Source organism: Silurus meridionalis, chromosome 3 (genome assembly GCF_014805685.1).
Source record: "Silurus meridionalis isolate SWU-2019-XX chromosome 3, ASM1480568v1, whole genome shotgun sequence".
NCBI classification, from domain to species: Eukaryota; Metazoa; Chordata; class Actinopteri; order Siluriformes; family Siluridae; genus Silurus; species Silurus meridionalis.
This window is the reverse complement of record NC_060886.1, coordinates 12937010-12964265: the sequence shown is the minus strand read 5'-3', so window position 1 is coordinate 12964265 and position 27256 is coordinate 12937010. Positions and strand designations below refer to the sequence as shown.

Sequence of the window (27256 nt, the reverse complement as noted above, 5' to 3'; positions counted from 1 at the left end):
AGTCCAATCAGTATAATCAAACACAGCTGGACTTAAATGAAGGTGTAGAACCATCTCAAGGATGATCAGAAGAAATGGATAGCACCTGAGTTAAATATAGGAGTGTCACAGCAAAGGGTCTGAATACTTAGGAGCATGTGATATTTCAGTTTTGTTTTTGTTTTTTAATAAATCTGCAAAAATTTCAACAATTCTGTGTTTTTCTGTCAATCTGGGGTGCTGTGTGTACATTATTGAGAAAAAGAAATGAACTTAAATGATTTTAGCAAATGGCTGCAATATAACAAAGAGTGAAAATTTTAATAGGGTCTGAATACTTTCCATTACCCACTGTATATATATATATATATTAATAAAAAGAAGAGCAGGAGGAGGAAGAAATAGGGGAGCAGGATCTGGTAAACATGTGGTGAGATAAACTGAGCAGATAAACTGTACACAAATTGCACTCCTTTACTACTCTTTTTAGCAGCTTTCTGCTCCAACATGTATGTTTGGTGTCCTTTTAATCAGACGATTTCAAACCAATTCCCTAATATTCGGGTCTACATTTTTAGGCCAACTCATATCTGCTGATGCATCAGCAATGTTTACAAAGTGTACACAAAACACGATACTGCACTACATCACACCTTCACTGTATCTGTACAAACCATATCTGTTTCTTTGTTTTTATAATTATGGACTTCTTTATATACTGTATATCTATATTTATTTTCTTATTATCTTTCATTTATAATCTAAATTGCCTATAGTATACTTTTTACTCTCTGTGCTGCTGTGATATGTGAATTTCTCTCTACAGCACATGACATAATAATGAAAAAAAAATGAGGTTGAGGCCAAGAGGACTAGTTTGAGAACATTTACTGATAAATGTGCATTCTTTCAAGGACAGTAGGACTGACAAATCAAGATTCAAGTAGTGGACACGTACTTATGAACAATACTAAACTCTGCAATCGTCCTGCACTTTTATACTGCGTCCACCTTATTCTTGTTGTTCAGTACTACAGAGCGACAACGTTGTAATATAATCATTACAGCTATTAGTAAAATTCAGCATTCCAAAAAGTGTCTGGTGTGTATTCGCTGGTCAGGACCTCGTGCACAGGAAGCATGAACACCTTTCGCGCCTTTTCAGTCTTGGGTTTCTCTGTTTCTCTGGTAAACAAGAACATGTTTATGTTTAGTTACACTCATAATGATTTTCTGAGGACTTCACAAGGATAAAAGAGAAGGTTTTGCAACACAGAATTTACATACTTTACACGCCTTTTGCTTGATGACTGCTGGATTTCATGTCTCTCAGACATGCTTTCAGTTTCATCTTGTGGTGGCGTCAAACAGCAAAAGAAGGAACACAGTCTTCTTAAAATGTCGGCCATTGAAGTCATTTTGAATATATTTTACTCTGTAAGAAAACATACAGTGGGAAATTACTATGAGTTCTGGTACAGGAATAGAAAATACAGACCTACATCATTTAAGAAAAAGGGTCTTTTGTACGACGACACTACATATTATAGCATTAATGCAGCAATTGGCCCTACTTGGTATTAGTTGTAGGGGAACCCAGACAATCGCTCATCTACTGACAGTTTTCTAATAGCTTTTAAATAGGCAAAAGAAAATTCTTGAAAAATATAAGAAGTTACTATAAAAAATATAAATATATAATACTGACCGACAACTTTAAAGAAAAAAAAGGTTTTTATACACGAAAATACTACAGATAATAGCATTAATGCAGCACTTCATCTTTTAGCGACTTACCGGCAACAAAACAAACTCCGAAATGACGGACAGTCCGTCACATCACCACAAGAAACCCATGAACGCTTATGACGTCGAAGGTCTTTATGACGTAATTCTAAAGGGAGCATTCGCCAGTCACGTGGTAGTCAAAAATTGTAGGGTAACCTAGGCAACCGCTCAACTGCTGACAGTTTTCTAACCCATTTTATATTCATTATAAATGAATATAAAATGGGTTAGAAAACAAATTTTCTACTGATCTGAATTAAAGAGAAACTGATCACCGGAGCGGAGTGAGTCTTACCTCTGATAAACACATCAGCCAGTTGCCTGGTGCGCGCTCCAGTGAAGGTTTCGAGTTAAGATGCTGATAAGAGCGTTGAGAGCAGTCGCTGGTTTGGAATAAAGCGGTGCCATGATGAAAAAACAATCCATCATATGTTGGTCCGTGAAAGTTTCTCGCTGCGCTTCTGCTTCACGTATTTCTCTCCTCATGGCGGCTCTGTTTTATTCTAATACGTCAAGATTCAGACCGAAAAAAAACCGATCTATTGCATTGTGTAGCGTCTACGAGAGTCACGTGATAAAAGAATGCACGACTCGTCGATTGACGAACTACTCAAATCTGTTTCCTGTACACACTACGGAGATTTTGCGTTGCTCATGCGCGTCCAGCAGAAAATAAACGAATCGTACATGAACAATCAATCACCGATTCGTTTATTTTCTAGGACACATAACATTGCAATTAAACAAAAATGTGGATGAGGCCCAGAGGACTAGTTTGAGAATTTTTACTGATAAATGTGCATTTTCTTTCAAGTAAGACAGACAGATAAATCCTGATCCTGATCCAAGTAGTGGGCACATGTACTTGTGAATAAAACTAAACTCTGCAGTCATTCTGCACTTATATACTGCATCCACTTTATGTTGTTTGTTCAAATCCCAGTACTACAGAGCGGCTTTGCTGGATCCTTAAAGAAACCAATTTTGTGTCAGATAAAATCAGCCAGTAAAGCAAATGGAAGTGACGTAATGTTTATTGGAAATTGTTTTTAGCACCAACCCCATAACAAAAGCACCACATAATGTATATTCAGGAATGTTGTATACATGTAATAAAATATAAAATTGTGGATCAGTGCAAATTGGTCCCAATACCAAAGGGGGAAGAAAAAAAAAAAAAGTGATTTTCACAGTGCAGTCAGTAACTTTAGTGTCTTGAGGTAAATACAAAATACCACATAATTCAAATTCTTTTACTTTAAACATATATTCTTATTTTTTATTATGATTATAAAAGCAGCTGCCCTGTATTATTGTTGTTAAAGCATGACAAGTCAGAGTGGTTCAATAAATCGGTCAAAAACTTTGGCTCTGTGCTGAGCTTCGAGATACGGGCTGATGATCTTTTCAGTTAGCTCCACTCTCCTTTTAAAACGCTGTCTATCAATTGCCATCTCCATCCAACAAGACCCAGCTCGTGCTTCCTGACTTTCAAGGGGCCATTCCTCGAGTATATGGACAGTCACCTCCTTACTGAAACGCACCTGGAAAGAACAATCAGAGAGTGAAAAACATGTCAACATGGTGTAACAAAAGAATACAGAACAATATTGAGAAATTTTTAGTTTGTTGTAAAATGGTTGACAAAAGTGAATTTTTATCTTTATACATGCATGCATTCCACATTTACACTGTACCTGTGATATTTCTCTTCTCTTGCATTGATTGCCTTATTGTTATTCTGTATATATGTAATATTTATTTTGTTTTTCTTGTGTTCTTTATAAATGATTTATAAGGTCATTGGGATTTATTCAGAGTAAGAATTTTATTGAGTGGTCTGTTAGACCATTTGGGAGCATACATCCTACATCTCGCAAAGCTTCTATATTTTTTTTGTAGATTTAAAAGCAGTTGCACATGCTTTTAAGTGGACATTAAATACATGTGTCCATTATACACATTAAGTCAAATATTTTAACATTTGAATGCAACATTTTCACAACTAAAACTGACATTTTTGTGTAGTCAAGAGCAGCTATGTTGGTGTTAAATGTCCTTTCTTGTCACTTGCACACTGTTGCATCACTATTCACAGCAAACGGTGCTCCATTTCTTACCCTTTAACCAACATTTGTTGCAGCAAATATTTAAAATGACATTTTATTAAGATAATCATAATATTGAATGTCAATAAATCCTTATCTTTTCCCACAAAAACAACATGATTTAATATTGATGTAATATCTGTAAATATCTACCTTGCTCGCTGTTTTCTTTGTGCACGGTACAGCATCGTGTTCATCTTCTCTGGCACTGGGGTTTGAAGGTGTGTCGATTTGTTGGATCTCTGATGCTTTTGTTTTAGTTCCAGTAAGGCAGATGTAGAGTGGATTGTAGGGATCACTTTTGTTCAAAAAGGAATTCCAAAACTTTATGCTTTCTGCAGGTATTTCATCATCTCCTTCATCAGACCAATCAGAATCTTCCTCACTCCATTCAGATTCGTCTTCATCCTCATCTGAAACCTTTGTTTCTTTCTTTTGATGACAAGGAACAGCGTCCTCATCCTCATCATTCATGCAGTAATCAAGTTCTGAAGCCATTACTTTGGGTTCAGTAGAGCAGAAGAAGTGGTGCGGATTGTCAGAAGCATTGCTGTACAAGGACTCAAAGCCTTTGTTTTCTGAGAGCGTCGCTGAAAACTCTATATATGAAATATTTTCCTTGTCCCATTCAGATTCCTCTTCCCCATCGTCCACATCATCATCACAGTAGCCACTGTCCGAAGATGCTACAACCTCCTTCTCACTATATTCTGTTTTACAACCATCACCACTCCCCACTGCCCTCGGACATTCAGGCAAGTCCGAGGGCAAAATTTCTGCCACGAGCTGATCAGAATAAATCATTTCCTTTGTTAGTATTTTTGGACACTCGAAAGCGTTGTCCATTTTGTGTTCGCTGATCACAGCCTCAAGCTCAGGCAGGCTGGTCACCTTTCGCATCTTTCCAAACATGCAGAATGTTTTTCTGGTACACAAAAAGAACACGTTTATGTTTAGTTACACTCAATGATTTTCTAAGGACTTCACACAGATAAAAGAAAATGTATTGCAACACAGAATTTACATACTTTACACTCTTTCTGCTGGGTGACTGGATTTTATAGCGCTTAGTCATGCCTTCAGCTTCCTCTTGTGGCTTCAAGCAGCAGCATAGGGAACACAGTCTTCTTAAAATGGATGCCATTGCAGTCAATCCAAGTTTTTTACTCTAAGAAAAACACACAATGTGAAATTACTACAAGAGTTCTTGTAAAGGAATAGAAAATACAGAACAACAACATTAAAGGAAGCAAAAAATATTTTACAATCTCAATAATACAGATGATCAGAATCAGGTTTGATTCCAGCTGTTGGTGACTATCAAAAGTAGAAACATAACACTATACATTTAGCGTCGGGGACTGCAAAATTACACACACCCTTCACTCAAGTAGAAGTACAGATACTCATGTTTTCAAAGACTCTGGTAAAATTGAAGTACTGACTACATTTTTTTCCACAAGTTAAAGTAAAGAAGTTTGGGCTCTGACATTTACTGAAGTAAAAAGTAGCCATTACTACTACCTGCTTTAGTGTCACACGTAACTGGACCTCACATCATAATATATTAATACAAAGGAATCTCAAATTTTTGTCATTACTATGCAGGGGTCACCAATATGGTGCCCACGGGCACCAGGTAGCCAGCAAGAACCACATGAGTAGCTCGCAGGCCTTTTCTAAAAATAACTGTTTCCCACTTTGTTAAATCACTGTTGATAATTATTATGAGAAATCATTAACATGATCAGTGTCTTCACATAGATGAATATAATTAATTATTAATAATAACATAAAAGGTAAATTAAGCAAATTTGTTATTTCAGATCAAACTGAAAACTGTGTGTATCAAACTGGTAGCCCTTCACATTAATCGGTACCCAAGAAGTAGCTCTCAGTTTCTAAAAGGTTGGTGACCCCTGCCCTAATGAATGTATCCAGGCTGAACAGCCACCATACAGAACACAAGCAAAAGAAAAGATCACGTGATCAGGAATGTTCTCAGTCATGTTTACATCACTGACTCCCTCTGTCTCATCCACGTTAACCCCGAACCTCTTATTGCCTTCTGCCTGCTCATTGTTAGCGTCATAAATTAGTCTACATCTGTGGTGTGTAAAACCAGGACATGATAAACCAGTGGTAGGTAGTAAAAGGTTGTCCGAAAAATAGAGTGAAGTAAAGTACTGATACCAGAAATATCTCCTTAAGTACAATAACGACGTATTTGTACTTCATTACTTCCCACCTATGTTTAGCCAAGACTATGTACATAATACAAAAATAGACTATACGAACATTAAATAGAAATACGAGTATTAAATAGGAATGTAAAAAAAATAATAAAATACCAGCAAAAATGATAGACAGACAGTCCGTCACATCTCCACAAGAAACCATGAACGTTTATGACGTAATTCACGTGGTAGTCAACATTGTAGGGTAACCTAGGCAACCGCTCATCTACTGACAGTTTTCTAACCCATTTTATATTCATTATAACCCGATATGTATTTTCTACTGATCTGAATTAAAGAGAAACTGATCACCGGAGCGGAGTGAGTCTTACCTCTGATAAACACATCAGCCAGTTGCCTGGTGCGCGCTCCAGTGAAGGTTTCGAGTTAAAATGTTAATAAGAGCGTTAAGAGCAGTCGCTGGTTTGGAATAAAGCGGTGTCATAATAAAAAAACAATCCATCGTATGTTGGTCCGTGAAAGTTTCTCGCTGCGGTTACTTATCATATATTTGTCTTCTCATGGCTGCTGTGTGTTATCCTACACCCTCAACCACCCTTATATAGACAGAGTTGCGTATGACGTAAGGGGCGGGGCCAAGGCGGCGGAAATTCTCCTTATAGGGAAACCGAATGTCACGTGACCAAAACATGTTTCATGACGTTTCGAGAAAGTCCCAGAGACTCACAAGAGCTAGTATTGAGTTCCAGTTTCGTCATATTCCGAAAATAGAAATCAAAAAAGAAAGGACAAACCCAGGCTGGGAAAAAATATAACGAAATCCTAACACACATACCACCTTCATTATGAAGAAAAACTGTAATATTTAGAGTACATTAAACGAGCCATGTTGTCATTGTATTTACCTGAGCATCAAACTGCAACGTTATTATACTGTAAAATTAATCCAGTATTCCTGAGCATGTCATAGTTCTTTTATAATTAAATTAATTAATTAAATTACTATAATTTTATTTAGTATTAAACAGTAGAGAAATAATCATAGACTACACAATGTCCTAACACTTGACAGCAGGGTAAAAACAAGTCTTATAACATAACAGTACTGTGCAAAAAACCCCAATAATAAATAAATATTTATTAAAACAGTGTAGAATCTGGGCCAGATTGTGTCATTATCTAACATGAAAAGTGACATTCAAAACTTGATCTGAATTAAAAGAAGAGGAAAAAAAATCCAGGTTTTATTTCGCATATAAAATTTATATCACATATAGTACTGTCTTAAATATGCAAAAAAACAGAGCCCAGAGAAATGCCCCTACTATTGCACTAAATGCAGAACAGCTGTAATTGTTTAGCCCACTTTAGAGGCAAAGATCAAAATAAATTTGCCAACAATTAAAATGACCATCAGCTACAATTGTAAAAAGAGCATCAAGCTAAAATACATGTTATATAATATATATATAGACCTAGTGGTGACTGTTATTTAATTTCCACAACAAAATAGGATTAAAACTCTTCATGAAAACGTATTCAGTGTGGAATATAACCGAGTAGTTGTACTTGTAAATGTACTTCGTTAATCACATAAGTCGCCCACGGTCCTTTTCTAAAAATAGCTCACTTACCAGTGAGCTTAATCAAAATTTTTTGTTGCTATTCTTGTTAAAATCACACTTGCATTGTTGTGAATTTGAAAATGATATTAGATTAGAGCAGTGCTTCCCAATTATTTTCTGTTACGCCCCCTTTAGGATAAAGTAAACATTTCGCGCCCCCCAACTCTCCGGAGCGACTGTAAATAGTATCATTTGTCTATAAAATTGTTATAAGTACACCTCTGCATAACATTGTATCCTTATTAACATTAAGGAAAAGAAAAAAAGAAAGAAATATAGATACATTTACAACAAAGAAAAACTTTATTAACATTGTTTTTTTGATAAACTGTAATGTCTTTAAGTGGCGGTGTAATGTCTTTAAGTGGCGCCTTAATTTATTTGGCTTCATGCTGTCTGTTGCCAACATTTTTAGACCCAGTAAACACACCGGTCTTTCCTCGTCTCCCACCGTAGTGACAGTGAAGCCAAGTGCTACATGCGCTTTGTCATATTTCCTCGTCTTAGCTTCCAGGAGAATTACGTTTGTCTCATTATCTCCACCCAGGGGGGCGTGTTGTAGAAGTGATCATTTGAAAATTTAAATATTTGCAGAGATTTATAGATATAAAGTTTTGCATATTGATATTTATCTGTTTCCTACCTTGTTAAATCATTGTTGATAATTGTTTTGAGAAATCCTTAACATGATCAGTGTCTTCACTGAACTTTAGATGTGTAGCATTGTTAGTTATGGTATGTGTGCATGTGTAAAGTTCTGGTTTTAAATTCTTGATGGAGTAACACTTTTTAGGATCTTGACCATGGTTGTCATTTTTATATATACCACCAACGTCCGATCCTGGATACCTTTTAAGTTTATACCAGGCAGTAGTGTTATGTAATGAGATAAGATAATGATGCACCTGAGTATCCTATGTTTTTGACCAGAAAACAGGTGGAATCTGTGTTACAGCAAATTTGTGTTGCACATTTTGGATCCGGTGCTACACCGGGAGGTCATGAAACTGTTTCTTTATATGTAATTGCAGTATACTATGTGGATGGCTCCTGGGTATATTTCCATACCCATCTCCCACATTTATGGGTGTGTGTAAGTGTAACCCGTTGCCCCAATTTAATGCAGGTGGGCCCAGATACTGTTCAGACATGTGGCATCCATGGGATTGCTGTAGCTGTCCTGAATAGAGACATACAAAAATACAACAGCTAATTTAATACGTCTGTGGAAAAAAGGCATTTTGCTTAACAAAGACACGGATCATGAAAATGTCTCCTTCTGAACATTTTATTATAGAGTTTGGATTAAATTGTTACATTTGACAGATCTGACTATTGTTTTAGTGCAGTGTGTGTATATAACACCTTCAATCGCTCTTGCAATTGTTTCAAAACAGTCTGCTGAGTTGCAAGCTTAAGAGGTTCGGCGGTAGTGAAAAGGTGCTGAATGATTGGGAAACTACTGCAGTAGTGATAAGAGAGACAGCTAGGAAGGTACTTGGTGTGACATCTGGAAAGAGAAAGAAAGAAAAAGAGATGTGGTGGTGGAATGAGGAAGTGCAATAATTATTCTTAAAGATCTGTACCAGCACACTCCTACTCCATTCCTCAGGCATTGTTTCACCTTCCAAAATCTTGTTAAACTCCACTGCCATCTCTCCTAAACATCCTCATTCTTCTACCGGTATGTCATCTGGTCCAACCGACTTTCCACTCTTCATTCTCTTAATCGTTGCTCTCACTTCCTCCTTACTAATCCTATCCACTTCCTGCTTCACCATCTCCACACCATACAACCTTCTCTCTCTCTAGTTTTTCTCATTCACCAGCTGCTTAAAATACTCCCTCCGCCTTCTCAACACACTCTCCTTACTAGTCAGCACTTTTCCATCTCCATCCTTTATTGCTCTAACTTGCAGCACATCCTTCCAGATTGTAATATGCCTTTTCCTTTGCTTTTGCCACATCCCTCTTCACCTGCTGCCGCATCTTCTTGCACTCCTGCCTACTCTTCTCATCTCTCTGCCAATCCCAATCCTGTTTTGCCAACCTCTTTCTCTTATGCTCACCTTCAGTTCATCCCTCAACCGCCATGTCTCTGTCTTCCTTACTATTTTCAGATGTCACACCAAGTACCTTTCCAGCTGTCTCTCTTATCGCTTCTGCAGTAGTTGCCCGATCATCCAGCACCTCTTCACCCCCACTGAGCCCCTGTCTGACCTCTTCCCTGAACCTCACACTACAGTGTTCCTCCTTCAGTTTCCACCATCTTATTCTTTTTTCAGTCCATACTCTCCGCTACTTCGTCTTTACCTTCAAATCCATCCTACAGACCACCATCTGATGCTGTCTAGGTAAACTGTCCTCTGCCAACAATCTCCTATATAGAACATAGTCCACCTTCCTCCACTCTTATACGTCACCCTATGATCCTCCTTCTTCTTAAAATAAGTATTCACCACTGCCATTTCCATCCTTTTAGCACCATCTACAACATCTGCCCTTCCACATTCCTCTCTTTAAAGCTATAACTACCCATCACCACTTCATCACCTCTGTTCCCTTCACCAACAAGCCCATTAAAGTCTGCCTCAATCACTAATTTTTTTCCTAGGTACACATTCTACCACTCCATCTAACTCACTCCAGAATCACCCACAACCTGCATCCCGTGTAACACATGTGCCAATTCGAACATGCGGATCACGAATACGGATGATCCGCTGTGGCGACCTCTAATGGGAGAAACCGAAAGAAAGAAAGAAAGTACACACTACCGGTGGAGCAGATTAGCTGCGTCTCACCACATTATCGATTTGGTAGGACTATTGATCCGACCACTAAGAAAAGATTCACAAATAACCTGCCTGATGTATCTCAATTTCTCACTAAACCCCTAAATGCTAATGATCTTGACGAAATGGCTAACAACATAGACACTATCCTCACTAGCACATTGGTCACCGTTGCCCCCATCTGAATAAAAAATGTTATAGAAAAAACACCTGCACCATGGTATAATAGTCATACTCATGCCCTTAAGAGAGCAGTCTGTAATCTAGAAAGAAAATGGAGAAAAACGTAATTGGAGATTTTTACATTTGCATGTAAAGACAGTATGCTCAGCTACAGACAGGCACTTAAAGAGCTGAGCACCTGAGCAAACGCATAGAAAACAAGAAAAACAGGACTTTATAAATTTCTTCACTGAAAAAAAATGTAAGTTTTAGAAACACAGTTGAGGAGGTCAAATCTGACAGAGAACCATCAGCTATGATCTCCTCTGTCACTCAACACTCTCGCTCAGCCTCTCCCTCCTACTAATCACCTACACCTGTCCTCCATTTACCCGTCCCTTTTATAAGGTCCCAATTGCCCTTCACTCATTGGCCGATCTGCAGGTCACTGCCATAGATCACACCAGACAACCTAATGCTGTGTTCCCTGTGCGTCCATGCTCCTGGCTATGCTTCACTGGAAGCCCTATGTTAAGTGTTCCATTTTGCTCCTCAGGACCTCTGACAGCATCTCCTGATCCAATCTCACCTAAAACTCTACAATTACAATGCTTTACAAGTATAGGACAGGAAGAGCTGTACAATGTTATCACCAAAGCCAAATCAACAACATGTCTGTTAGATCCCATTTTAACTAAACTAAACTAAAGAATTGTAACATACTCATTATTATTAACTCCTCACTATCTTTAGGCAATGTCCCTAAACCCCTCAAGTTGGCAGTTATTAATCATTAAGATTAACCCTCATTAAGAAACCTAATTTGGATCCAAATGAACTATCAAATTACAGAACCAATTTCAAATCTTCCATTTAGAAAAGATGGTGTCTGCCCAATTATTTGGAATGTTGATATCAATCTACATTCCACACATGTAGTGGGATCCAATTGGCACTGGTATGTCCCTAGAAGGTACGGGATGTTTGCGAGATCTTAGTTCTGTGTTCAACACTATGGATCATGACCTTCTCCTGGATCGCTTACAGAATTACATTGGCGTTCAGGGACAGGAATGAAGCTGGTTTAAATCCTACCTGTCTGATCGTTACCACTTTGTACACTTGAATGGAGAACTATCCAGGTTAATGCAAGTAAATTATGGGGTGCCACAAGGTTCAGTTCTAGGAGCCCTGCTTTTCACAATATACATGCTTCCCTTGGGACCTATTATTAGAAGGCATGGGATTAGCCTTCATTGTTATGCTGATGATACCCAGCTATATATCTCATTAAAACCAGACGAAACATTTCATTTGGCTCGGTTAACTGAGTTTGTTAAAGAATTAAAAGATTGGACTCATAACTTTCTATTATAAAATTCTGATAAGACAGAGATTCTGCTTATCGGCCCAAAATCCAGTAAACAGAAGCTCCAGCATTTCAACTTGCATTTGGAAGCATAGAGAGGTGGCAAAACCCACACATTCTTTACTTAAGTAGAAGTACAGATACTAATGTTTTGAAATTTTTTGGATAAAGTTGAAGTACTGACTGTAGTTTTTTAGTTAAAAGTTAAAGCAAAGCAATTTGGGCTCTGACATGTACTTAAGTAAAAAATAGCCATTACTACTACCAGTTTTCTCACATCATATTAATATCAGGGCTGTCAATCGATTAAAATATGTAATAGCAACTTAATCACACATTTTAAATCTGTTCTAAATGTACCATAAATTAATACTTTACGCTTTTAATACTCTAATCAGCATGGACATGGAGAAATATTGACGCTTTATGCAAATGGATGATTATTATTAGTGAAACCACTCACATAGAGCATGAAGACAAAATATTTTTGTAAATGTAATTATGGTGTTTTAAATTACATAAATCATCAGGACACCAAACTGAACTTTTGCTATGTTTCCACACGCACACACACACACACACACACATATATATATATATATATATATATATATATATATATATATATATATATATATATATATATATATATATATATATATATATATATATATATACACACAGTGGGGCAAAAAGTATTTATATACTTTTATATATATACACTGTATATATATATATATATATATATATATATATATATATATATATATATATATATATATATATATATATATATATATATATATACAGTGGGGCAAAAAGTATTTAGTCAGCCACCAATTGTGCAGGTTCTCCCACTTAAAAAGATGAGCGAGGCCTGTAATTTTCATCATAGGAACACACAAAAAAATCCCGAAAATCACATTGTCTGATTTTTAAAGAAATTATTTGCAAATTATGGTGGAAAATAAGTATTTGGTCAATAACAAAAGTTTCTCAATACTTTGGTTTACACCTTTTGTTGGCAATGACAGAAAACAAACTTTTCTGTAAAGGTTTTTACACACTGTTGCTGGTAGTTTGGCCCATTCCTCCATGCAGATCTCATCTAGAGCAGTGATGTTTTGGGGCTGTCGATGGGGAACATGAATTTTCAACTCCCACCAAAGATTTTCTATGGGTTTGAGATCTGGGGACTGGCTAGGCCACTCCAGGACCTTGAAATGCTTCTTACGAAGCCACTCCTTCGTTTCCCGGGTGGTGTGTTTGGGATCATTATCATGCTGAAAGACCCAGCAACATTTCCAGTGTTGGGGGTAACGCGTTACAAGTAACGTGTGTTACGTAATAATATTACTGTTCTGGAGTAACGAGCAAAGTAGCGCGTTACTTTATAAATTTACACATTAATATCTGAGTTACTTTTTTAAAAAAGTAATGTGAGTTACTTTTCAGTTAAATTATTTTGCATAAAAAAATCAATACTGAATTAAAATGAACGTAGTCACGTAGAATCGCGCACTCATACGTGCGAGCCGCGGGAACTTAAGCTGGTCAGAAGCGGAGATGGCAAACCAGAGCATTGCATTACTGTGATGGAAGTGTTCTTATTCTTACAGCTCTTTGGTCTTGGCCATGTTAGTAGTTGGATTCTTACTGATTGTATGGGGTGGACAGGTGTCTTTATGCAGCTAACGACCTCAAACAGGTGCATTTGATTTAGGACAATAAATGTAGTGGAGGTGGACATTTTAAAGGCAGACTAACAGTCTTTGAGGGTCAGAATTCTAGCTGATAGACAGGTGTCTTACTTACTTGCAGCTGTATCATACAAATAAATAGTTAAAAAATCATACATTGTGATTTCTGGATTTTTCTTTTAGATTATGTCTCTCACAGTGGACATGCACCTACGATGACAATTTCAGACCCCTCCATGATTTCTAAGTGGGAGAACTTGCAAAATAGCAGGGTGTTTAAATACTTATTTTCCTCACTGTATATATATATATATATATATATATATATATATATATATATATATATATATATATATATATATATATATATATATATATATATATATATATATATTTTTTATATTATTATTATACAGTGGAACCCGGTTATGTCGATGTCCTAGGGGGGTGCCAAAAAGCATCGAGGTAACCGATGATCGAGATAAACGAAAATCAAAATGGCGGCAATATATTAACATGCTTGAAATTTCTTTATGTACATGATGTGCGTTAATAAATGAGAATGTGCATGCACGTGTTTTTGAAGGGTTTTTACACAACAGCGTTGCGATTTGTTTGATGAAGGCATGCTATAAAAATACATACAGTACATGTTTATCTGTCAGGAATCCACCTGCCACGCCCCCTTCGGCCCCCTTCGGCGTGTCAGGTGCTTTCTCGGCCGCTTTCTCTAAAGCTCCCGGCTTCAATCGCGCACATATGATGCTCGTTTATCATCATCACCAGCTCCTATTTAAACTTCCACACTCTCACTGTCCGTTATTGTTGGTATATGTTGGTTCATGGCGGTTGTTGTTATCGCTCATGCGTTTCCCGGTACGTGCCTTCCCACCGGCACTCTCTCAACGGCTGCGCTTTTCTTCCCAAAGCCGCGCCGCGCCCCTACTAACACTACGAACACTAGCACTAACTAACAGCAGAGATTCACCAGTATACAATACAACACCTGTAGCAGCTGTAAGCCTTGATTTTTCCGCCACTTCATGAAGTTCTTCTGCGGCTGCACCGAGATAACCGACGTTAAATGGCAAATTTCCCCTTGTGCTCGAGATATTAGGGTTCGGCAACATAACCGATAAAAAATGCTTAGAAAAAGCGAGAATTTGGCGGTTCTACTTCAAAAACATCGACTTAATAGGGTTGTCGAGATAACCGAGGGCGAGATAACCGGGTTCCACTGTACATATATTTATACTAAATTTCTAAAAGTATTGGGTCACCTGGTCATAAGTACGGTATGTATCAATTTTTAAGCATTGAATTCAACATTTAGTACCAATTTGCTCTTATAATTCCCTCCACTTTTCTGAGAAGATGTTTCACTAGAATTTTGGAGTGTGCTTATGGATATTTGTGTTCATCAGCCACAAGGGTGTTACGAAAGGCAGGTACTGATGTAGGTGAGGAGACCTGGGGTGCAGTCAGTGTTCACATTCATCCCAAAGGTATTCAGTAGGGATGAGATCAGAGCTCTATAGCAGGCAACTCAAGATCTTCCTCGCCAAAGCATGTAAACCAGATCTTTAAGGAGCTCACTTTGTGCACAGGGTCATTGCCATGCTGCTTTTCAAGTTCAAGTGAATGCAAAATTGTATAACAGCGTGTGGTAACAGTTTGGAAAAGAACCACATATAGCAGGAAAGGTCAGGTGTCCCAATATTTTTGTGTGTATATATATATATATATATATATATATATATATATATATATATATATATATATATATATATATATATTACACAATCTGGGATATGGCCTGGTGATGGCAAATAAGTAAACATAAATAAATAAATAAATAAATATAATTTTATAATATTATTTATTTGTCATCACTAGGCCATATCCCAGATTGTACGGTTATTCCAGCTGTACTTTAAAACTACTCAAAGTTATTATGATGTTTTACGAATGACAAATTTAAGGTGAGTTATCCTGTGAATTTTATTGAAGTTCAAACAGGAAGTTTATAATTTATACTTCACCTGAAACTATCTGAGTAAACATCCTTATTAAAAAAAAATAGCAACATGTAGCAGCATCCAATACCAATAATTTCAAACATTTCCCTTATATATGGCCATGGGTGTTGAGGAATGACTTTATTTTTATTTATTTTCACATCAGTGACTCCCTCTGAATTCACATTAACCAATCCTCTTGTTGCCTTGCTCACTGTTAGCTCCACTAGCCTATGTCTACGTCTGATAGCCAGGAAATAATACACCAGTGATATGGTGAAAAAGTCACACAATGATAGAATGAATGATGGGCTGGAAACAGCGCTCAATGAGAAGAAATAATACTAAAAATAACGAGGCTGGTTTGAAAATGTAAGAAGTAAAAAGTACAGATATTTGTGTAAAAATGTAATGAGTGAAAGTAAAAAGTTGTCAGAAAAATAAATAATGGAGTAAAGTACTGATACAGAAAAATCTACTTAAGTACAGTAACTAAGTATTTGAGGTATTAAGGTCTCAAAACTCTGGATTTCTAGTAGTTCCTAGAATATCAAAGTCCACTAAAGGCGGTAGAGATTCTCACATTTAGCTCCTAAACTTTGGAACAGTCTTCCTGACAGTGTTCGGGGCTCAGACACACTCTCCCAGTTTAAGTGCAGATTAAAAACATATCTTTTTAGCAAGACCTACACATAACACATATCATATCATAACCTTGTGCTCCAGTACATCTGATCAAATGCACATTATCAACTTGTGCTTGTTACTATCATGAACAGCAGCTACGCTAATTCTTTTCCACTGCTTCTCTTTCTCCACCCATCTCAGCATCCTGAGGTTGCGACAGCTCCAGTCGTGTCCCACCTCATGAAGATTATGGACCTTTTAAGAAGTAGACGCTGAGCCCTCAAACATCCTGAACATCTAAAGATGTACTGTACCAGCAGCATTTGGATTCAACTTCATGTAGAGTTTGGACATTGGACCTCTAAGTGTTTATAAGGCTCTGGCATGGGGAAGCTGGTGTTGGATCTATGATGATCTCAAATGTTATTTTATTTTTATTTTATGAGTTGCTCAGTATCTCCTGGTTTCATAACGTGAAATGAATGTATAATACTGTAGAAAGCACCTTACGCACAATCAAATTATTATTTTTTTCTTTCTTTTTTTTTTTTTTTTGGGGGGGGGGGGGGGGTGGATAGAAAGATATATGTATATGACAGATAAATCCTGATCCTGATCCAAGTAGTGGGCACATGTACTTGTGAATAAAACTAAACTCTGCAGTCATTCTGCACTTATATACTGCATCCACTTTATGTTGTTTGTTTAAATCCCAGTACTACAGAGCGGCTTTGCTGGATCCTTAAAGAAACCAATTTTGTGTCAGATAAAATCAGCCAGTAAAGCAAATGGAAATGTAACGTTTATTGGAAACTGTTTTTAGCACCAACCCATAACAAAAGCACCACATAATGTATATTCAGGAATGTTGTATACATGTAATAAAATATAAAATTGTGGATCAGTGCAAAATTGTCACACTAACAGAGGGAACAAAAATATTACAGTGCAGTCAGTAACTTTAGTGTCTTGAGGTAAATAAAAAAATACCACATAATTAAAATGCTTTTACCTTAATAATATTTTCTGATTTGATATTATGATTATAAAAGCAGCTGCCCTAAATTGTTGTTGTTGTTGTTAAAGCATGACAAGTCAGGGCAGATTGAAAATCGTTTCAAACCATTGGCTCTGTGCTGAGCTTCGAGATACGGGCTGATGATCTTTTCAGTTAGCTCCACTCTCCATTTAAAACGTTGTCAATCAATTCCCATCTCCATCCAACAAGACTCATCTCGTGCTTCCTGACTTTCAAGGGCCATTCCTTGAGTATATAGACAGTCACCTCCTTGCTGAAACGCACCTGGAAAGGACAATCACAGAGTGAAAAACAAACATGTCAACATGGTGTAACAAGAGAATACAGAACATTTAGAAATGTCTAGTTTGTTGAAAAAGAGTTGGAAATAAAGTACATTTTTATCTTTTGTACATGCATGCCTTCCACGTTTACACTGTACATGTGATGTTAATTCGCATTTTGTGCATTTTCTGCCCTGATGTAATTTTGTATATTTGTAATATGTCTAATGTTATCCTTATGTTCTTTATAAATGATGTCAGAGGTCATTGGGATTTATTCACAGAGTAAGAATTGTATTAAATGGTATAAGAGATCGTTTCCTTTACATAAGACAAACTTTTTTTATTTATATTATATATATACAGTGGAACCCGGTTATGTCGATGTCCTAGGGGGTCGCCAAAAAGCATCGAGATAACCGATGATCGAGATAAACAAAAATCAAAATGGCGGCAATATATTAACGTGCTTGAAATTTCTTTATGTACATGATGTGCGTTAATAAATGAGAATGTGCATGCACGTGTTTTTGAAGGGTTTTTTTACACAACAGCGTTGCCGTGATTTGTTTGATGAAGGCATGCTATAAAAATAAATACAGTACATGTTTATCTGTCAGGAATCCACCTGCCACGCCCACTTCGGCCCCCTTCGGCGAGGTGCTTTCTCGGCCGCTTTCTCTGAAGCTCCCAGCTTCAATCGCGCGCATATGGTGCTCGTTTAGCATCATCACCAGCTCCTATTTAAACTTCCACACTCTCACTGTCCGTTATTGTTGGTATATGTTGGTTCACGGCCATTTCTTTTCTTCCCAAAGCGCACCGCGGATTCCCCCCCCGATCCTGCCGGTGTTCATTCTATGCTGCTCATCCCACGTTCCGCGCCGCCAAGCGCGGCTTTCGCCTCCCGTTCATCGCATAACATTTAACAACAAAAGGCATATGTGCACTAACTAACAGCAGAGATTCACCAGTATACAATACAACACCTGTAGCAGCTTTAAGGCTTGATTTTTCCGCCACTTTCGCGAGTTCTTCTGCGGCTGCACAGAGATAACCGACGTTAAATGGCAAATTTTTCCCCCCTTGTGCTCGAGATATTAGGGTTCGGCGACATAACCGATTAAAAAATGCTTAGAAAAGGCGAGAATTTGGCGGTTCCACTTCAAAAACATCGACTTAATAGGGTTGTCGAGTTAACCGAGGGCGAGATAACCGGGTTCCACTGTATATTATATTATATATATATATATATATATATATATATATATATATATATATATATATATATATATATATATATATATATTACTAGGGAACCCTACATCTTGAAAAGATACTACATATTTCTTTGTAGCTTTAAAAGCATTTTTTGGTGGACATATGAATTACATGTGTGTTAATCATGCAGATTAATTCAAATAATTGGATGCAACATTTTTTACAACTAAAATTGTGACATTACTGTGTAGTCAAGAGCAGCTAACGGAGTTAAACATCCTTGCTACAAATATAATGAATCTTTTTTTTTTGTTGAAGATAAATTATTACATTTTATAATGATTAGACATAATATTGAACATCAATAAATCTGTATCTTTTCCTATAAGAGTAACCCATGATTTATTAGTGATGTGAAATTATATATATATGAAAAGTATTCAATTCATTTCACTTTTTCCACATTTTAGGTTACAGCCATATTCCAAAACATATTAAATTTATTATCCATACATATAGATAGCTACCTTTTTCCCTGTTTTCTTTGTGCTTGATGCCTTTGTTTTAGTTCCATTAAGACAGATGTACACTGGATTATAGGGAAAACCGTTGTTCAAGGAATTCCAGAATTCTATGCTGTCTCTGGGATTTCCTGCATATTCTTTATCAGACCAAACAGAATCAGTGTCCTCTTTCATTTGAGAACAAAAAGGAACAGCATCCTCATCCTCACATTGATCACTGAAGTCTGACGTCATTACTTTGGGTTCAGAAAAGTAGAACCGCAACTGAGTGTCAGGATCAGTGTTGTTTAAGGACTCCCGTAAGTCTCTGCTTTCTTCAGGCATTTCTGTATCTTTGTTGTCAGATGATTTAGAACATTCTTTACTCCACTTGGGCCATTCCTTGAGTATATGGACAGTCACCTCCTTGCTGAAACGCACCTGGAAAGGACAATCACAGAGTGAAAAACAAACATGTCAACATGGTGTAACAAGAGAATACAGAACATTTAGAAATGTCTAGTTTGTTGAAAAAGAGTTGGAAATAAAGTAATTTTTTATCTTTTGTACATGCATGCCTTCCACGTTTACACTGTACATGTGATGTTAATTCACATTTTGTGCATTTTCTGCCCTGATGTAATTTTGTAATATGTCTAATGTTATCCTTATGTTCTTTATAAATTATGTCAGAGGTCATTGGGATTTATTCACAGAGTAAGAATTGTATTAAATGGTCTAAGAGATCGTTTCCTTTACATAAGACAAACTTTAAAAAAAAAAAAAAAAAAAAATATATATATATATATATATATATATATATATATATATATATATATATATATATATACGCACACACACACACACACACACACACACATATACTGGCGATCAAAATTAGAGAACAATTTATAAACAATTGAACAATTCTGAAATAATGTCATCTTCACTGCTCAACAGTTGAAGGAGTTTTTGTCCTGTCTATACCATGCTACCAGAACACCTGTTCCACAAAATAACTAAGGCATTTCCAAAAAAAAACATTATTTTCCAGAAAACACACTGATCAAAATTAGAGAACACTTTCAGATACCTCCCAGTTATTGGTGTTAATCTGGTACCTGGTGCTAATTTCCTTGATTATCTGTAAACCCCTATTTAACTGGCAGCCTAACTTCCAGTTTCACTGACTCTGCAAGATGGTGGGCCATTCTAAAGTGACTGAAAGCCTCCGGCAGCAGGTTGTCCAGATGAAGGTCAAAGGGATGACCCTATCAGCCATAGCAATACAAGTTGGTCGTTCCAAATCTGTGATTTCAAGAAAATTTAATCTTTACAAAATCACAAACTCATTCAAGTCTGCCAAGAAGGCCGGTCGTCTACGGAAGACAAAAACAAGAGAGGACAGGATACTGCAGAGGATCTCAATGGGCAATCGTTTCCACACTGCAGCTGGAATTGCTCACCAGTTTAGCGCTGAACAGGGTAAAGATCTGTCTCGTCATACAGTGTCTCGACGTTTAAGAGCATTTGGACTGGAAGCCCACTCTGCAGTGACCAAACCTCTCATTAGCAGAAAGAATCAAAAGGCTAGACTAAGCATGTTGTGTGGACAGAGGAGAACTGGTCCAAAGTTCACTTCAGTAATAAAAGCAAGTTAGATTTATTTGGGTCCGATGGGAAACATTATGTTCGGTGACAAACTGGAGAAAGACTAAACCCAAAGTGTGTAAAGAAGTCAGTGAAAAGTGGAGGAGGAAGTGTCATGGTTTGGGGCATGTTTTCTGCAGCAGGAGTTGGGCCTCTTATACAGCTACATGGCAGAGTGAATGCAAATGTTTATCAGAACCTTCTTCAACAACATATGGTTCCTTCCCTGCGTTTATCACCCAATCAGCCCGCAGTGTTCATGCAGGACAACACTCCATGTCACACAGCAAAATGGGTAAAGCAGTTCCTTGAAACTGAAAACATTGAAATAATGACATGGCCTGCCCAGAGTCCTGATCTCAACCCAATAGAGAACCTCTGGAAAATCCTTGGCGACTTAGTTATGGCCAAGAAACCCACTACAGTCAACTAACTGTGGAGGAGACTGGAAGAAGAGTGGACCAAAATCACACCAGAGCAGTGTGAGAGACTAGTGCTGTCCTGTGGCCGCAGATGTGCTGAAGTCATTCAGAGCAGAGGCCTGTACACTTCCTACTAATTGTTGACTGTTGTAACCTTCAGAAAATTTAGTTGTAATCTTTTTCCATGTTACAGTCACTGTTGTTCTCTAATTTTGATCAGTGTGTTTTCTGCAAAATAATGTTTTTTTTAAATGTCTTATTTATTTTGTGGAACAGGTGTTCTGGTAGCATGGTATAGACAGGACAAAAACTCCTTCAACTGTTGAGCAGTGAAGATGACATTATTTCAGAATTGTTCAATTGTTTATAAATTGTTCTCTAATTTTGATCACCAGTGTATATATATATATATATATATATATATATATATATATATGTATATATATATATATGTATATATATATATATATATATATATATATATATATATATATATATATATATATATATATATATATATATATATATATATATATATATATATATATATATATATATATATATATATATATATATATATATATATATATATATATATATATAAAGGAACATACACCCTACATCTTGAAAAGCTTCTACATATTTCTTTGCAGCTTTAAAAGCATTTTTTGGTGGACATATGAATTACATGTGTGTTAATCATACAGATTAACTCAAATAATTGAATGCAACATTTTCACAACTGAAATTGTGACATTACTGTGTAGTCAAGAGCAGCTAACGGAGTTAAACATCCTTGCTGCAAATATATTTAATCTTTTTTTTTGTTAAAGATAAATTATAACATTATAACATATTGAACATCAATAAATCTGTATCTTTTCCTATAAGAGTAACCCATGATTTATTAGTGATGTGAAATTATATATATATGAAAAGTATTCAATTCATTTCACTTTTTCCACATTTTAGGTTACAGCCATATTCCAAAACGTATTAAATTTATTAGCCATACATATAGATATCTACCTTTTTCCCTGTTGTCTTTGTGCTTAATGCCTTTGTTTTAGTTCCATTAAGACAGACGTACACTGGATTATAGGGAAAACCGTTGTTCAAGAAATTCCAGAATTCTATGCTGTCTCTGGGATTTCCTGCATATTCTTCATCAGACCAAACAGAATCAGTGTCCTCTTTCTTTTGAGAACAAAAAGGAACAGCATCCTCATCCTCACATTGATCACTGAAGTCTGACGTCATTACTTTGGGTTCAGAAAAGTAGAACCGCAACTGAGTGTCAGGATCAGTGTTGTTTAAGGACTCCCGTAAGTCTCTGCTTTCTTCAGCCATTTCTGGATCTTTGTTGTCAGATGAGTCAGAACATTCTTTACTCTACGTGGTTTCCTCTTTCTCTTGAGGACAATAAGGAACAGGGTCTTTATTCTCATCCCCACAGTGATCACCATCTGAATCCATTACAGCTTTCTCTTGAGAATAAGAAGAAACAGCATCCTCATCATTCATGCAGTACTCAAGTTCTGAAGCCATTACTTTGGGTTCAGTAGAGCAGAAGTAGTGATGCGGATTGTCAGAATCACTGCTGTTCAAGGACTCGTTGTTCTCCGAGGGAATTGCTGAAAACTCTGCATCTGAGAAATCTTCTTTCTTGTCTAACTTAGATTCCTCTTCCCCATCGTCCACATCATCACAGTAGCCATTGTCCAAAGATGCTACGACCTCCTTCTCACTATATTCTGTTTCACAACCCTCACCACCTTTATCCTGCTCCTCAGGCTGACATTCAGGCAAGAACTTCTGCCACAGTGAGCTGATCAGAATGAATCATCTCCTTTATAAGGATTTTTGGACACAAATTAATAGTATCTATTTTGTGTTCACTGATCACAGCCTTGTCATGATGCTGATCAGGCAGGCTGGCCATCTTTTGCTTCCTTCGAAACGTGAAAACTTTTTTTCTGGTAAACAAGTAGAACATGTTTATGTTTAGTTACACTCGTACAGTGATTTTTCTGAGGACTTCACACAGACAAAAGAAAAGGTTTTGCAACACAGAATTGACATACTTTACACCCCTTTTTTTGAATGACCGAATTTCATGGCTCTCAGTCATGCTTTCAGCTTCCTCTTGTGGCTTCAAGCAGCAGAATAGGGAACACAGTCTTCTTAAAAAGGATGCCATTGCAGTCATTTTAAATATATTTTACTCTGTAAGAAAACATACAGTGGGAAATTACTATGAGTTCTGGTACAGGAATAGAAAATACAGACCTACATCATTTAAGAAAAAGGGTCTTTTATACGACGACACTACATATTATAGCATTAATGCAGCACTTGGTCCTACTTGGTATTAGTTGTAGGGGAACCCAGACAATCGCTCATCTACTGACAGTTTTCTAATAGCTTTTAAATAGGCTAAAAAACAAATACTTGAAAAATATAAATATATATATATATATATATATATATATATATATATATATATATATATATATATATATATATATATATATAAATAAATAAAAATTAGGTTTTATGTCACATGTGAAAAAAACATCAGATAGCGTATCTAATTTGTACTGTAATAAAGAGAGCCAGGAGAAATGTCCCTAAGAATAATACACTAAATGCAGAACAACTGTATTTATTTAGCAGACTTTAGTGGCAAAGATCTCTGTATATTAGATCAAAAGTAAATTTTCACTATTGTGAAAAGGTACTTCTACGCTTCATGAAAATATATTTAGTGTGAAATATAACGGAGTATATAATTGAAATTAAACATTTGTATTCTTACATAATTATGCATGAAAAACTTTTTTTTGTTTTTCAAGTAACGATTGTATACATACACAACATGAGCACAGTTTGGCATCCAATCATTTGGTTTAACATCCTTTGAATCTTTTAAATCTTTTTTCAAAGGTATGATTTTTATCTAAATATCTCTCTGATCTCACCTTGGGGTATCCATGGACATTCAACTGTTTCTCAAATTGCTAATCTAACACAGAAATGTTGATTTCTCCTTGACAACATTAAGAGAATTTGTTTCTTACCTACTTAGGCCATGTAGGCACTTGTTCTGTCCCCAATCAACTCAAGATTGGACTATTCTACAACTTTCTCCTTGCAGTACAGCCTGCCTAAGAAAGACTTTTAAACTCTGCAGCTGATTGACAGTGCAGCTGGATAACTTCTTCTCAACCTTTCTAGGTTCTCCCACACCACCCCACTGTTATGCTACCTCCACTGGCTTCATGTAGCTTCCTGTACTTGGTGCTTCCTGAATCCAATTTAAAACATTGATTCCTGAACCCAAAAGTGGACCAGCTCCTCTCTAGCTTACATCACTTATCTCACCCTGCACTGCACCATGCTCCTACCATGCTTCCAATGTGTTTGACAAACAGGCAGTGTAATAATCCAGAGCACTTGATTCTGACTTCAGACATGAAACAAGCATTTTACTCAAATAAAAAATATATTCTACACACCGACACAAAGGCATTCTCTTAATACTACCTTCTGAGGAATCCAGCTTAATTCGGTTAGCAGGATTGTGTGTATTTCAATACATACATGCAATTTCATACATTATTATTCTTTGGTTGTTGTTGTTGTGTACTATGTTAAAGTACATAGACATAATTTACCTTTTAAAAAAATTACTGCTGACAACTTATGAACCTTATTTTAAATCGTTCTTCTTGTGTTGTTTATAGAATGAAAAAAAATAAAAATAAAAATAAAAAATCACAGAAATAAGAAAGTTAGATAAAGATAATGCTGATGCCTAAAGACATAACGTGTGAAAATAATAAGAACGTTTGAAAGACGAGATTTGTAATGTTGCAGATGATTGTTGTAGTTGTTGAAGAATGTCAGCATTTGTGTGTATAAACACAAATCATTATCTACTGATATTGCATAAAGAAATACATTTTAATTATTTGACCCTAACCCTAAAAATGATTTAACCCTAACCCTAGACATCTCTGCTTTGCTGTTTAGTTGTAGTCACTGCTCCCAGAAATCAGACTTGATTTTGGGCCATGAACCAAAAATAAATGTTTCATTGTACCAAGCAATATTTAAAAAATTTGTTCCTCTCATGTATTTCACAATATAAAGTCTATATTCTGCCTAACTAAGGCAGTTCTAATTTTAAAGTTCAGTGAAACTTATTGTGCAATGAGAAACAATCTATTATTCTTGATACAACTGAGTTCAATGCCTAATACAGTTATTTAATGACCTCTAATAAGAGACTTGAAGCTGATCCTTATTTTTCACGAGATTTTCCGAATGAGATTTTTTCCCTTTTTATCCTCTTCTCATTTATGACATGGAGGGTCAAATCAAAGGTCAACATATGTCCCTTGGGCACTAGTTTAGGCATCTATGGTATAGCGAGCCTGTCTCTGTTCAAATGTCAACATGAGTTAGCATAGGAGATGTGTCAGGATGTGTGGCTGGGTGATTGAAATAACAAATCTATACTGGTATGAGAATATATATATATGATATATATGAAGACTATAAAACACAGCAGCATGAATGTTTTCCAGTTAAGAAGTGAAATTTAAGACATACAGAGAACGCTCAGACTCAATATATAACTAGGCAATCTGCAAAGGAGTGTTTTAAAGACACAGTAAATATTCGGACTTTTTCAAATGGTGGAAATTCAGGATGGAAATGCACAGACACACACACACACACACACATATATATATATATATATATATATATATATATATATATATATATATATATATATATATATATATATATACATACATACAGTACAGATAAAATACAGCCTACATCCTAATCCACATTTCAAATGGTCAAAAAAAACTTGAAAATTGTTTGACTCTGTATGTGTTAATAAAACAAAATATACCAATTTACTTCCATGATTGTTGGACAAAACTATACAGATGTTTTGAGAGTTTTTTGATTAGAAAAAATACCATCAACCAGACCGACCATCAAACAATCCATCAACACAAAAAGATGTGTGACAATATCTACTATTGAATCATGGGAATTTGATTGTCTCATTAGAGTCAGTGCTAAGGATGGATGCTGAACTGTGTATTTATTAAGGTTAAAAAAATGGCAATTAAATGGCCTTTAAACTCCAAAGAGCAAACACTGCTCCTTAATAAATAACTGACCTCAAGCCTGGTATAGGTTTATAATACTATTTTCCCTTTATGATCAAAAAGTGAAAATTGTGTTTGCAGGATTGTCAGAAACCATGCACTGAAAATTACAGAAAAAAGACAGCTCACAGAAATTACTCTATTTAAATGCTTACAATGTTTCCACAAGATTTAATTAACTTGCAATATAACCATTTGTTTTTGTCTAATCTAAATAATTTGATCATGCAATTGCAAAGCCCTAAATAAAACGATCTCTATGGGAATTTACACTTACTCTACGTAATTCAATCTAATAATTAGTATTTTGTTTTAATTACATTTAGTCTAAGCAATCAAATGGCATTTAGATGAGAAACAAAGTAATATGTACATCCTTGTTTACGCCTGGAGATGTAATCATATAAACTGCTCTTAGTGTGAATGAGCAAGAGATTAATCAGGGGGTAAAACGGTGAAGAACATTCTAGACTTAATTAAAGTTATGTGTGTTTGCAGTTGTTTTTGTGCATACATTTGCAGGGATTGGTATTTTCTGTTTGTATAAAAAGATTCTTTGTTAATATTTCTGCAATTTTAGGTGTCTTGTAGGAG

At 36.1% G+C, this 27256-nt stretch overlaps 1 protein-coding gene and 1 long non-coding RNA gene across 3 annotated transcripts; both read right to left on the bottom strand.

Annotated features, from left to right (window-relative positions):
- Nucleotides 1–851: 851 nt before the first annotated feature.
- On the bottom strand, nucleotides 852–1857 carry LOC124383384. Of its 2 annotated transcripts, XR_006925267.1 has the most exons (3): nucleotides 1777–1857; nucleotides 1267–1414; nucleotides 852–1164 (listed from the first exon to the last, which is right to left on the bottom strand). It is a non-coding gene; the product is annotated as an uncharacterized LOC124383384 (long non-coding RNA). The 2 variants fall into 2 exon arrangements; XR_006925266.1 differs by lacking the exon at nucleotides 1777–1857 and having other exon boundaries at nucleotides 1267–1544.
- Nucleotides 1858–2783: 926 nt separating this feature from the next.
- Nucleotides 2784–6664, bottom strand: LOC124383383 (protein phosphatase 1 regulatory subunit 15B-like). The gene is made up of 4 exons (XM_046845984.1): nucleotides 6445–6664; nucleotides 4904–5043; nucleotides 4029–4800; nucleotides 2784–3311 (listed from the first exon to the last, which is right to left on the bottom strand). Exons 1-4 carry the CDS (start codon nucleotides 6457–6459, stop codon nucleotides 3102–3104), a joined length of 1137 nt encoding a protein of 378 aa, XP_046701940.1. The 5' UTR covers nucleotides 6460–6664; the 3' UTR covers nucleotides 2784–3101.
- Between the last annotated feature and the right edge of the window lie 20592 nt (nucleotides 6665–27256).